At 42.7% G+C, this 14305-nt stretch overlaps 1 protein-coding gene across 1 annotated transcript in view; it reads left to right on the top strand.

The window, feature by feature from the left end:
* Window positions 1-14305, top strand: part of LOC133752893 (glycine receptor subunit alpha-2-like) — a 69141-nt gene that overhangs the window by 41227 nt on the left and 13609 nt on the right. The window contains exon 4 of the mRNA XM_062183158.1: window positions 8602-8825. Within this exon, the coding sequence (XP_062039142.1) occupies window positions 8602-8825 (224 nt within the window). The remainder of the gene's footprint in view (window positions 1-8601; window positions 8826-14305) is intronic.

Genomic DNA, 14305 nt, shown 5'->3' with positions numbered 1-14305 from the left:
GAATAGTAGTCTATAGTATGGAGATTGCTTTTTTGAGTAAAATATTTTTCTTGGCCCCAGTACAATTTAAGTCCTGAATCCATTGGCTGGTTCCAATTTGCATGTCTCTGTAAAGTACACGTCCATATTATTGTCTGACTAAGCATCACAGTGGCCGTAGAAGTCATTTACAATTTGTCACTCCTTTACACTGGAGAAATTAGACAAAATCCAACTCTGCTTCTCATTTTAATATTATTCTGAAATAGCATTGTCAAGAAACGAGGCTTTAGGGATTTGACCAGATATAATACATTAAGGATTTTACCTACATAAGATCGTTTTGATAGGCTTATGGAAAGATTCACAAGAAAAGCTAAACATGCAAAGAGTAAGACAACTCTGACTTGGCATTCAGCTTCTGTCTCTTTTCTCTTGATTTTTTATCTTAATAAGAGAGGGGAAAGCCTCCCATAACCCAGATCACTGTCAGCAGCTTTGCACGATGGCGTTCGATGACAATGTTTGCACGACCCTAATGCTGATTGCATTAATCAAACTCCCGAGTTGCTTTGATTAAATCTCCTCATCGCATCTTACTCTCAATCAAAAAAATGTAAATGCACACCTTGTCAATGTTCATGAATGCAAGAAAAAAGCCGAACGTGTAGGAAGATGAAATGGGACCTATGGATATATTCTTGGTTTTCCTCTGTCCTTAAAACCTGCAGAAGGTATTTAATAAATGCGCTTTTTATTAAATACCCTTTGTCGCATTTCCTATCAGAAAATTGGGAACGCGTTGCTCAAGGGTAACATCGACAGCCTGCCTGTCCCGCTGTGTGACACAGAGCGGTTGAGTCGCATGGTTAGAAAAGTGATGTGTGTTTGTGCTTCTTTTGACTATTTTAGCTTTTTGGTGTCATGATGAACTTCCTTTGGCTTTGAAAAAATATTTTTTTTTTAATTTTCTTCAACTATGGATTTTATGTGAAACGACAAAAAATATGTTTAAACTCAGCCATGCTTACATCAAAGAAGAAATCCCCCATGACGATCAAGGATGGGGATGAGCAAACTTTTTCTGTAAAAAAGTCAGAAAGTAAATACTTAAGACTTTGAGAGCCAGACAGCCTCTATGACAATGTACCCTATGCCAGCTAGGTCTGGTTCTGGTGAGGATTTTATTTGAGTTGAAGACTGCTGGCTTCTCCTTGTATCTCATAGGCTGGAAACTTCACGGGGGCCCCTTTTATAATGCCAGGAATCTCACTCACAATGGAGGTTGGAGTTTCCACATAGACATTCAGGGTGGAGGCCGGCGCCGTGGCTCAACAGGCTAATCCTCCGCCTTGCGGCGCCGGCACACCGGGTTCTAGTCCCGGTCGGGGCACCGATCCTGTCCCGGTTGCCCCTCTTCCAGGCCAGCTCTCTGCTGTGGCCAGGGAGTGCAGTGGAGGATGGCCCAAGTGCTTGGGCCCTGCACCCCATGGGAGACCAGGAGAAGCACCTGGCTCCTGCCATCGGAACAGCGCGGTGCGCCGGCTGCAGCGCGCTACCGCGGCGGCCATTGGAGGGTGAACCAACGGCAAAAGGAAGACCTTTCTCTCTGTCTCTCTCTCTCACTGTCCACTCTGCCAGTCAAAAATAAAAAAAAAAATAAATAAATAAAAAAAAAAAAAGAAATTCAGGGTGGAGGTAGCACATAAACATTCAGTCCGTTGCACACTCAGTATATCATCATAGCCCAAGCTTCCTTTACCAAAACTGTAACATTTTACCATCCATACGTTTACTAATTTTTTTTTTTTTTAGGAAAAGTGACTTAGAAGAAATGGTCAAACAAAATAAATAGAACCAAATTCTGCCCAGAATTGTCTTCAGTTGGAGTCAGAACCCCTAGCTTTCGTACATAAGGATGAGGTCACTGAGAAACTTCGATTCACATTGTTTTCTGGGGACACTAGTTTTGTTTATCTACATTTTCTGGAATGAATTTTCCCCAATAATAATGCCTAAGAATTTTGAGTTTTTTTTCTAAACATGTTTATTTTTCTCTCTCGCCTCATACCTCACTCTCATCCCATTATATGGATAAGCATTATTGAAAGATTCGGTTTTGGGAAATTGCTTCTAGATGAGGGGCAATGGTGACCTGTTTCAGGAACTCAGTGTGACTCTAGTTTGGTGCTATCTGATCTGCTCCCCTTCTGGTGAATGAAATCCTAGTGGTGTACCATTGGTGCTATCAGTCCACAGGCTGCAAGCTCACAGAGAGCTAATAACAATCTTACTCCTTTTTTTTTTTTTTTTTTGACAGGCAGAGTGGACAGTGAGAGAGAGAGACAGAGAGAAAGGTCCTCCTTTTTGCCGTTGGTTCACCCTCCAATGGCCGCCGCGGTAGGCGCGCTGCGGCCGGCGCACCGCGCTGATCCGATGGCAGGAGCCAGGTGCTTCTCCTGGTCTCCCATGGGGTGCAGGGCCCAAACACTTGGGCCATCCTCCACTGCACTCCCTGGCCACAGCAGAGAGCTGGCCTGGAAAAGGGGCAACCGGGACAGGATCGGTGCCCCGACCGGGACTAGAACCCGGTGTGCCGGCGCCGCAAGGCAGAGGATTAGCCTAGTGAGCCGCGGCGCCGGCCAATCTTACTCCTTTGATAGGTGAGGATAAGATATGTACACACAGGGCAGAGTATATTTCTGCTAGATTAAGGAATATTTTTATGGCTCATTAGGATGATATGCATTATTCAAAAATATACATTTTTTCATTAAGAGACAGGGAGACAGGGGATAACTCAGTAGTCATTACTAGTTGACCCTATGTGAAGAATTTTGTACGGTCACGAAGGGTTACAAGAGCAGTAAGGAATTTCTTTTTCTTTCTCTGCCCCTTTCCTTAGTTGCTGACGCCAAGAGAATTCACAGGAAGGGGGAGTGTATTTGCAATCCTCCTTTTCTAGTTGTAAAGGCCTAGTTCGAGAAGATTAGCAATGTCAGTAAAAGATCAAGGGCGCGTGCACACCACGAGCATGCAGCTCTCTCCAAAGCGAGGCCAACACACACGCAGGAGAGATGGTCTCTTCCCAGCTTCCAGATGATACCTGGGAGGAAATGAGGGCAAAGCGTGTGATGTGGACCTGTGGATGCTGAACTTGTGCCTATGCCACAGCCGTAGACCCTTAGCCTCTCCTCAGCAGCTGAGAGCATATCAAATGTGTCCACTCTGAGAACACAATTCTGCTTCTCCCAGACTCTGCCTCCAAAGGTAACGTCCACAGGCTCTACTGGTGACCGCAATAGGGTGAAGTCACGTTCCCGAGGAACTTGGTTAAGAAGTGAGATCATCTTTTATTAGTATGTGTGTCGGGTTCAAACCACCGACATGATACTCTGAGCTGCTTTTCATTCTATGGCTACGTAAGCAAGTCATAAGAAGAAGCTCACGTATCGTACTTCTGACTACATAGGTAAGAATCAGGAATCTACCAGAAGCCCGGCATTTTAAAAAACTGATATATAGGCCGGCGCCGTGGCTTAACAGGCTAATCCTCCGCCTTGCGGCGCCGGCACACCGGGTTCTAGTCCCGGTCGGGGCACCGATCCTGTCCCGGTTGCCCCTCTTCCAGGCCAGCTCTCTGCTGTGGCCCGGGAAGGCAGTGGAGGATGGTCCAAGTGCTTGGGCCCTGCACCCGCATGGGAGACCAGGAGAAGCACCTGGCTCCTGGCTTCGGATCAGCGAGATGCGCTGGCCGCAGCGGCCATTGGAGGGTGAACCAACGGCAAAAGGAAGACCTTTCTCTCTGTCTCTCTCTCTCACTATACACTCTGCCTGTAAAAAAAAAAAAAACAAAAACAAAAAAAAAAAACAACTGATATATAAGGTAACCTTGGTCTCTAAATTAGCAATGTAATGTTAAATCCTGAGCTTTTCATAAAAAAAAACTGTTCCATGATCTCAAGCTCAGGGCCAGCTTTCCACATTAAAGCTAGCACAGACTCGAGATTATAAAAACTTTACTGCAGTATAGCCAGAGGCAAAACACAAGTGTCACATGGACAGTGTAGGGAACGAAGCACATGCTTGTCTTTGATACCTTTGTGATATAATTGGATTGCACAGTGTATGTATACAAAAATAAAAGAGTCATGGTATAGTTTAATAAAAGTATTAGGAGATAGAGTGACGATCTCTGTGTACAAATGCGAATGCAAATATAATAGTGTCAAGATAATTCAATTTCTAAAAAGATAATTCAATTTCTAAAAAGATAATTCAATTTAAGGAAACAATCTGTAGGGTAAGCAAAGCATTGGAAAGCACCAGGAAAAGTGAAACTTGAAAAATTTTCAATTTGCCATGAAATAATAATATAGAATGTAGGTAATTAAATCACTTGTGCTAAGACTATAATAAAGATTAAATGATTTAAACATAACTTTTAAAAATTAAAGATATATGTATGTATAGAATTTGAATAGTTCCAACTCCTAATCCGATACCCAGATAGTCAATAATAGGGAAACAAATTTTGGTTCAAGGGAAAATGTCATTTATTGAAAGCAGAAAATATCCCTGTAGAAAGAAGGCCGTGGAAAAGAAAACTGAACATGTACTTAAGCATGTTTCTCAATATTTACTTCCCTTTTAATAATTCATGAAATCTAAAAGCAAAAATAAAGGCAAAGAAAGACTAAAGAACAATATAACTAGCCTCTTGTGGCTTGGGATATTGTGAGACAATAAATATATTTGTAGGCCGGCGCCGCGGCTCACTAGGCTAATCCTCCGCCTTGCGGCGCCGGCATACCGGGTTCTAGTCCCGGTTGGGGCGCTGGATTCTATCCCGGTTGCCCCTCTTCCAGGCCAGCTCTCTGCTGTGGCCAGGGAGTGCAGTGGAGGATGGCCCAAGTGCTTGGGCTCTGCACCCCATGGGAGACCAGGAGAAGCACCTGGCTCCTGCCATCGGATCAGTGCGGTGCGCCGGCTGCAGTGGCTTTTGGAGGGTGAACCAACAGCAAAAAGGAAGACCTTTCTCTCTGTCTCTCTCTCACTGTCCACTCTGCCTGTCCAAAAAATAAAAATAAAAAATTAAAAATAAATAAATATATTTGTAAATAAACAGAACTGATGCATAGGAATAGATAACTCCCGTGTGTCAAATTTTTTACCCTACATTGAAAATGATAGTGAATCGGAAGCATAAGGCAGCCGCAGCTCCAGAATATCTATTTTTGGGTTATCTGTTTCTCTTCATCCTTACATATCCTTTTCTATTCTTAATGATCTGTTTCTCTTCATCCTGATTTCTCAGAGTGGCTTTTTATTTTAGAATTGTGTATATTATTGTAAATAAAATGCGGGTATATTTCAATTACTATATATTAAAAAGTATAAATACTTAACACCAAAATCTCTATAAAGGTCTTATTTCATATATTGGCTATAACTGTGGTATAAAATATTTTCCTCTAAGTTTCACACTTACTTTTGCTTATAAACAACAGAATTACTTTAAGGTCACCTTTTAGACATTTAACGATTCTACTGAAATAAGATAGACTTCAAGCTCTTTTTTAAAGTTCTGATATCTATTTCATCATTTCTACATATAATCCTCAAAATAGAAATCCAGAAAACACTATGAAGATATTGAGACACTTTTCGTAAAGGTCATTGCTTTCCTAGTGTAGGATACTAATGCAATAGTCTCTAGAGTCTTTCAATAATTAATTAATAATTAATTCAAGGGAGGTTTGCAAGGATGTCCTAAAGGGAATTCTGCTGCCTGATGCTCTCTGGTTTCTCATGGTCTCTTCTGCTCTAAGATTAATTCTCGGGGAAGGGGAGGTTCACTGGCCTCCCAATGGCCTAAGGGAGTTAACCACTCATCTGTCATTTCCACTCATCATAGAGTTTCTCTACCTCTTGTTAAAGATAACTGGCATACTCCGGGAAAAGGAAAGACGCTAAGTGTCAAACACTAGACAAGCTGTGTTGTATCTAATGTATACGTCTATGTAAATTGGATTGTTCTATGCTTAATAGCCCCCTTCTTTGATTCTCACAATTTCTTTTTTTTTTTTTTTTGACAGGCAGAGTGGACAATGAGAGACAGAGAAAGGTTTTCCTTTTGCCGTTGGTTCACCCTCCAATGGCCGCCACGGTAGGCGCGCTGCGGCCGGCGCACCGCGCTGATCCAATGGCAGGAGCCAGGTGCTTCTCCTGGTCTCCCATGCGGGTGCAGAGCCCAAGCACTTGGGCCATCCTCCACTGCACTCCCGGGCCACAGCAGAGAGCTGGCCCGGAAGAGGGGCTAACCAGAAAAGAATCCAGCGCCCCGACCGGGACTAGAACCCGGGGCAGGCGGAGGATTAGCCTAGTGAGCCGTGGTGCCAGCCAATTCTCATTCTTTATTCACAAAACACTCCAAAGTTTCCAGTAACTCCAGTTCCCAATGAGACACTGTAATGATAATAATCTCTTTCTAGTTACAACCCTCTGGTCACTTGGAACAATTCCTAAGCTGTGTGATTGGAAATTTTGAGTTTTTTTTTTTTATTAAACTTTTATTTAATGAATATAAATTTCCAAAGTATAGCTTTTTTTACCACTACCTGGGCCCATTCCCTGGGGGATCCAGTGAGCACAGAGGATGGGGTGAAAGTAAGACTAGACCCCAAACGGCACCCTCTTGCGTCTGAGAATTTGCTATGCAGATCTGATATAATCCCAAACGAGTTTTTCCGCAGAGAAGTTTATGCAATGGAAAAGCTCATTATATTCTTTTAATAACCTAGCCTTTCCTGATGATCTGGGTTTCCAGGATTAATTAGTAGTTCATAACTATTTGATTATTAGCCTTGTTTTTTTTCCAACATTGAATACTTTTACCAGAACTTCTAGCTCCAAAATATTCTTTTTTTTTTTTTTTTTTTTTTTTTGACAGAGTGGACAGTGAGAGAGAGAGACAGAGAGAAAGGTCTTCCTTTTGCCGTTGGTTCACCCTCCAATGGCCGCCACGGTAGGCATGCTGCGGCCGGTGCACCGCGCTGATCCGATGGCAGGAGCCAGGTGCTTCTCCTGGTCTCCCATGGGGTGCAGGGCCCAAGGACCAAAATATTCTATGAGCCTGCTCACCATTCTGACTGCTCGTACGGTCGCAGGAATTCGAGTAGTTTAGTAAGTTGGTAAAAGGGATTGTTTGAAGGCTCTTTTCCATACATCTGAATCTTTACAACTTAGCTATTTCTTTTTTTTCCTTTTGGTCCTGAGAGGATTAACTCTAACTGGCCATCCTGAGGTCATCTTCGCAGCCCCTTCACAGCCCCTGTGGCCTGGTAGAGTGGCCAACCATCCTGGTTTGTCTGGGGTTGAGGAGAATCTCAGGCAAGCCAGGACAAATCATTATAGCGAGATAAGCAATACCAGAATCCAGCTGCCAAACATGCGGACATGAAGAAAAAAATGAGGATAAAAAGTTAAAAAGACAATAAGAGTAAATGAGTAGATATCATTGCGAGTAACAACAATTATCGAGAGCAGACAACTGTTGACTCGGAAGCCATAGTCTCACCTCTGTGAACCTAAAGACCTTTGAATAGGGGTATCCAGGAGAGGAGTCATGAACCCAGACTGACTAATTAGCCCAGAGGGAAACTCTCAGAACAAGTGGGAATGCCTGCGTTGTACCTGAGGCTTCTCCAAGGGAGAACACCTTTGTCAGAAAGTGTTCAGCTTGAGAATACATGAAAAAAATTCTGTTTGGTGGAAGCATGAATATGGCTAGTATAGATACAACACGTTCAGAGGAACGATGAAATATTTAAGAATTTCAAAAGTAAGTAGCTACGAGGGAATTATTTTGTCAATGTGAAAAATCGTAAGGTTTTTGCTGATGGATACAAAAAATATTGCGGCCGGCGCCGTGGCTCAACAGGCTAATCCTCCGCCTTGCGGCGCCGGCACCCCGGGTTCTAGTCCCGGTCAGGGCACCGATCCTGTCCCGGTAGCCCCTCTTCCAGGCCAGCTCTCTGCTGTGGCCAGGGAGTGCAGTGGAGGATGGCCCAAGTCCTTGGGCTCTGCACCCGCATGGGAGACCAGGAGAAGCACCTGGCTCCTGCCATCGGATCAGCGCGGTGCGCCGGCCGCAGCGGCCATTGGAGGGTGAACCAAGGGCAAAAGGAAGACCTTTCTCTCTGTCTCTCTCTCACTATCCACTCTGCCTGTCAAAAAAAAAAAAAAAGAAAGAAAGAAAGAAAAAAAAAATATTGCCCTAGCATTTCACCATTTCGTAAGATTTTTCACTACCAAAATGGCAGAGTGGGTTTCCTTCTGCCCAGAGCACCTAAGCAGAAAGACACTAAAGATCATTTCACACCCGATTTGGAAAATGAATCGGTTTTATTTAACACGAAGGCCATCGCAGCTGACGTGTGTACGCATTGTTACCTTTTCCATAGCGAAAGAAGGTTGGGTTGGTATGACTTCCTCCCAGATGTGTGGTTTAAACCAAAGATTCCGACTGGTGCTCCACTGGTGCGGATGAGAGGGAAATGCAGATGGACTGCTTAGGCCAAGGTGGGCAATCAGTGACTCTTGTGGGTGACTTTTCTGTAGGACTATCGAGTGAACATCTTTTTGAGACAACAATGGAATGACTCACGGCTGGCGTACAGTGAGTACCCGGACGACTCCCTGGACTTGGACCCATCTATGCTAGACTCCATCTGGAAACCAGATCTGTTCTTTGCCAATGAGAAGGGGGCCAACTTCCACGATGTCACCACCGACAACAAATTGCTACGGATTTCAAAAAACGGCAAAGTGCTGTACAGTATCAGGTAAGCCTCCACGGGCCGCATCTGTTCACGTCTCCGTATCTCTGTTGGCCGAAAGCTGCCTGATTCTGTAGGGCAGAATCATATGAACCCTTGACTTTTGTGGTTTTTTTTTTTTTTTATTTATCATTTGACTCTGTTGGTGGACAGTGCCGGAAATTCCCACGATGGCATAAGCCTGAGTCTCCACAATAAAAATGTCTGATCGAATAGTAGGTAGGTTACAATGGCTTCCCCCCTCTGTAACCCATAAGCTATACTTTGGAAATTTATATTCATTAAATAAAAGTTAAAAAAAAAAAAGAAATACTGTAAAAGGTCTGGGGGAAAATGGAATTAAAATGTAAGTGTATGTTGGTGCTAAAAAAAAAAAAAGAATAGTAGGTAGGTGATGATAGTGCATAAATACCTACACAAATGTGTTTTTTGGTGGCTTCAGTAGAGAAAGTAAGGCTTTTTAGTTCCATCGTCAATGAATATAATGTAAACATTTCCATTTTTTTCTCATTCCCACACTTCTGCCATTCTGTAATTAACTACACATATAAAAAAAAAATCAATTGCTTCAGCGTGGTCACTGACAGCATACGCACCCTGGGCTAGGTGAGTAGAGACCTGATTCTAATCTCAACTGTGCTTCTAACTAAACATACAACTTCGACCTTTTTTAATTTGGCTTGGGCTTGGGGAAAATAATTCCTGAGATCCATTTTTGCTTTTCTATCTCATGGTCTTCTCCGAAATCTTCACCACAACAGGCTCAAAATAGTCTTTTTTTTTTTTTTTTTTTGAACTCTAATGTCAGTTTCTCTGTGACTCTGTAAGGCTCTTACCTTTTTCCTGCCTTATATTTTTGGCGATGTCTGTAGGTGAGTATAGCATAAGAACATGGATTTTTGGAATAAGATACATATAAAATCAAACCTAAATTCGGTCACTAAGTTACATAACCTGTAATGCTGAGTTACCTTCGTTGACAATGAGAAACACCAGATGTATCTCCAAGTATTCTTGTAAGAATGAATGATGGAGATGTCAGAAAGTATTTTCCGGAAAGGATCAACAGTGGCTACTGGAAATTTTGCTGGCCGAACTGCCTCCTTTTAGCTCAAAATCAACTATAGATAATATGCAAACAATTGAGTGTGGCTGTATTTCAGTGAAATTTTATTTACAAAAACAGGTAGCAGAAAAATATAGTCTAGTAGCTGTAATTTTCCACCATAAATAAATACAATAATTGTTGATAAAAAGAAACTAGCATTAAAAAGATTTCAAAAAATCAGCATTCTTTTAAAATAATAAAAACTCTTTGAGGCCAAGATACTTGGGTTTTGCCTCTTTTGTAACATTTTCTAAAGGGCTACTAACCGGTATACCGTATATGAGAGGCACTTAATTTATTGAGTGACTATTAACATTTTAAAGGTCTTTTGCAATATCTCCCCTTCTCTCAATTTCATTACAAAAAAAAAAAAATCCTTGCAAATAATTTTCACACATTTGTAGACTCATCAACATCACACCCTCATTTAACAACTCTAAAATGTGTGTGTATGCATCTCTCTCTGAGTATATCTACGTATGCACTTGTTTACGTCATTCTTATATCTGAATAATCTCTCAACGTGCTAACGGCCAACAGCTCCAACGTCTTGTGAAATGCAAGAGGTTGACTCATTTGTAAAACGTGGCAAAGCCGTTGCTTACGAAAAGAACCGGGAAACTTTTCCTAATGCCTACTTCGTTTTTTTAAGGAAACGTGGACTATGCCTCACGGTGCTGCATTTGTTTGGGTACAAGATGCAGAACTGGGCATGACCTAAGTTGATGTGACCTGATGAAATGGGACATATAGAGAGCGTGGTGCTGGGGAGAGAGTTATAAAAAGCAGAACAGGGTATCAGCTGCTTCAGCTAATCCTCTGGGCCAACTTGGGTGGTGTTTGCTCTGGTGAATACCCAGGCATCAAGCACTGGTGAAAAAAAAAAAAAAACAGGTTGTTGTTAGGGTTTTCCTTCTAGTCTATGATGGGCTTCTCATTCTACAACTGACCTAGATCCAGAGGCATTTCTTCTATCTCTGGCTCCTGGGGATAGCATATTACAGGCTCTGGAATGTCCTAACAATTGTTTTTGATTGGACAGGGTTTGTCCTACAGCAGGCTGATTTAGACTTTTTTTTTTTTTATTTTTTGACAGGCAGAGTGGACAGTGAGAGAGAGAGACAGAGAGAAAGGTCTTCCTTTTGCCGTTGGTTCACCCCCCAAGATGGCCGCCGTCTCACTCCCAAGATGGCCACCCTCTCACTCCCAAGATGGCCGCCTCCCGGGCCACAGCAGAGATAGACAGTGAGAGAGAGAGACAGAGAGAAAGGTCTTCCTTTTGCCGTTGGTTCACCCTCCAATGGCCGCCGCGGTAGGCGCGCTGCGGCCGGCGCACCGCGCTGTTCCGATGGCAGGAGCCAGGTGCTTCTCCTGGTCTCCCCTGGGGTGCAGGGCCCAAGCACTTGGGCCATCCTCCACTGCACTCCCTGGCCACAGCAGAGAGCTGGCCTGGAAGAGGGGCAACCGGGACAGGGTCGGCTTTTCCTTCATTGTGGGCATTTTCTGAAATCAGAGGAAAAATCCTTGGGGAAGGAGAACTGGAGATGTCACGTTAAGGAAACACACATTTCTTGGCAGATTTCAACGGCAGGAATCTAATGATTTGCCTGGGAGGGTTTTCAATGAGCCAGTCACTGTGCTGGGCCTAAAGACCCAGAGCTGAACAACATGTGGCCCCTGTCCTGGTTCCAGTCTAATTAGGCAAGTGGATGCATGATAAATAACTGGACGAAGTAGGAGACAAGGAAGTAGAAGTGGCTCTAACTCTGCAAATGAATCGTGTGACGCGAGTATTGTTAGAATTTGGGATTTACTCCCACACTCCTGTTTGAGTTACTGGACTGTTTAACTAGAGGCCAAGGAATAACTAGAGCTAATATGTGCTGGATTCAATATGTGCAATATAATACATTAATGTAAATGTGAGGACATAATGGGCTTGTGGTGGACAAGATTAAAGAAAAAAAAAAAAAAGGAGAAGGTGAGCATCACTGGAGAAAAGCGTCTTGTCCATGTTACTTCTTGCCGATATCTGTTTGCTTCATTTAAATCCTATTGCTTGTGAACATTTTGTCAGAATTCTGACTTTATAAAAATATAAGATTTTTCTGTAAAATCTGAAGTCTCTTTGAAAATATCTAGTCCAACACCCTTGTCCTACTGGTGAAATGGCTTCTTTTAGAAGTTAGGTGAGTCAGCCGGCGTCGCGGCTCACTAGGCTAATCCTCCGCCTTGCGGCGCCGGCACACCGGGTTCTAGTCCCGGTCGGGGCACCGATCCTGTCCCGGTTGCCCCTCTTCCAGGCCAGCTCTCTGCTGTGGCCAGGGAGTGCAGTGGAGGATGGCCCAAGTCGTTGGGCCCTGCACCCCATGGGAGACCAGGAGAAGCACCTGGCTCCTGCCATCGGAACAGCGCGGTGTGCTGGCCGCAGCGCGCCTACCGCAGCGGTCATTGGAGGGTGAACCAACGGCAAAAGGAAGACCTTTCTCTCTGTCTCTCTCTCTCACTGTCCACTCTGCCTGTAAAAAAATAAAAAATAAATAAAAAAAAATAAAAAAAAAAAGAAGTTAGGTGAGTCAAATAATTAGGAAGGTTGGACAAGGATCAACATTTTGGACTTCTGTTTCAATGCTATTGTCTTATACCCCATATAACCTCTTCATTTATCCCAACGTAGGTCAAATACATAAATAAATTCAATTCCAAAGATGTATCATTTTGGAAGCAACGTTTTTAGGAGGGTGGTTAGGAGAATAAGATACAAAGATGAAAACATGGAGTGTCTTAAATTTTACAAATATCTGACAAAGCTGTTTAAATTCAAAATGAAATAATTTTTCTATCCAATAGGGAGATCTCATTTATCATTTCACATAGCCTATGTTGCTTACAGAGCACATCTACTTCTTGTAAATTTTCGCTATCCCAGGAATCAAAGGGCCGAAGAGACTCAAATCGTTAGGTTAACCTCCTGCCTTTAGGCAGCCCGCTGAGAACGCATTCTATTTTTCATTTTTATTTTTTATTGATATATAATAATTGAAAAGACCTTCAGAAGAGATTTTGAGTTCTATCTTTAGATTTTATAAGGATAACAAGCTCCGGTGACATTGCGAAAAAATGATTTTTATATGGACTTAAATTACATGTGCCGAAGCTTAAATCAGTCACTTTTGCCTCCATCTGTTAATATGATAAAAAAAAAATTCCCACAATTTTTTGAAAGACAGAAGGCTTACCTTACTACTTCTTGCTTTAAACACTTCTGCCCCCACCAGAATTAGTGTTTGTTAACAGTGTGGGGCACCTACTCTGAACCCTGTGTATTGAACACTATCCTTGTTACTTCTGATACTATAGGAGATATAGGCTTTAGAGTTAAACACCCTTGGGAATGAGTCTCTGGCTCCAATGCTAGCTGTATGATTTACAGGAATTTGCTATTTTTTGGGACCTCTATGCTCAACTTTGAAAAATAGATAATTTAGTTATGAGCATCAGTAGAAAACAGTGTGTGATATGCCTAGACACTCAAGATGTCATTGCCATACATTGTAGGGCTCTTAATACTGTCTTGAAATCTAAACATTATGCATTATGTTCTAGCCTCTCAAATTAAGTAAACTGACAAAAATAGATCCCTGCAAACTCAAAACCTAACGGATACAACAGATACTATCACACACTCTTTGGGTATGATCCTATAGTTAGTAGCAGTGCTTAACCTGAAGACGAGGTGAAAATCCAAGGGTTCTTTGAACCTCTCTAAAAGTGCCTGGGTATTTTGTACGCCAGGATATTTAAGCTCTTTTATGCTTTGCTTGTTTAGAGAAAAAAAAAGGTCCTTATCTTTACTAAAGTGGCTATGCCCCTCCAACTGTTAGCAACTTACTCCTAGATGTAGCGCATACTCCCGTGTGACGTTATTAAGCAACTATTGTTTGCCTCCAAGGTCTTATTTCACTGACCATGTGCCTGGGGGACTCAACGTCCTCCAACTACGGAGAATACCCCCAAATCACCAATAACTGTGGCATTGTTGCTCCATAGTGGCGTCTGCTCACCTCGTCATCAACATCCATCTGACCTAAAATGTATTTTTATGGCATTGAACGTGATTTTCTTGTTAATACCTTTTGAGTCCATTCACAACGCCAGGTGTTGACGATTCAGAGTGCCACCTTCCCAGCAGTACATTGAGTTTTAACAGAGAATTCTTGGGGGAGTGACAACACTTTTCCCTCTGATGATAGATTACAGGCACCACTAAGATAGCCGACTGTTAATTTCTAATACTTCCAACAGTGCCCCCCCAAACAATCTTGTGTAATGACCAACTCTACCTACACAGATAAAAGGCCAGCTTTTCCCTCATGGC

The sequence above is a fragment of the Lepus europaeus genome, chromosome X, assembly GCF_033115175.1.
Source record: "Lepus europaeus isolate LE1 chromosome X, mLepTim1.pri, whole genome shotgun sequence".
NCBI lineage: Eukaryota > Metazoa > Chordata > Mammalia > Lagomorpha > Leporidae > Lepus > Lepus europaeus.
This window is presented reverse-complemented; position numbering and strand designations above follow the sequence as displayed.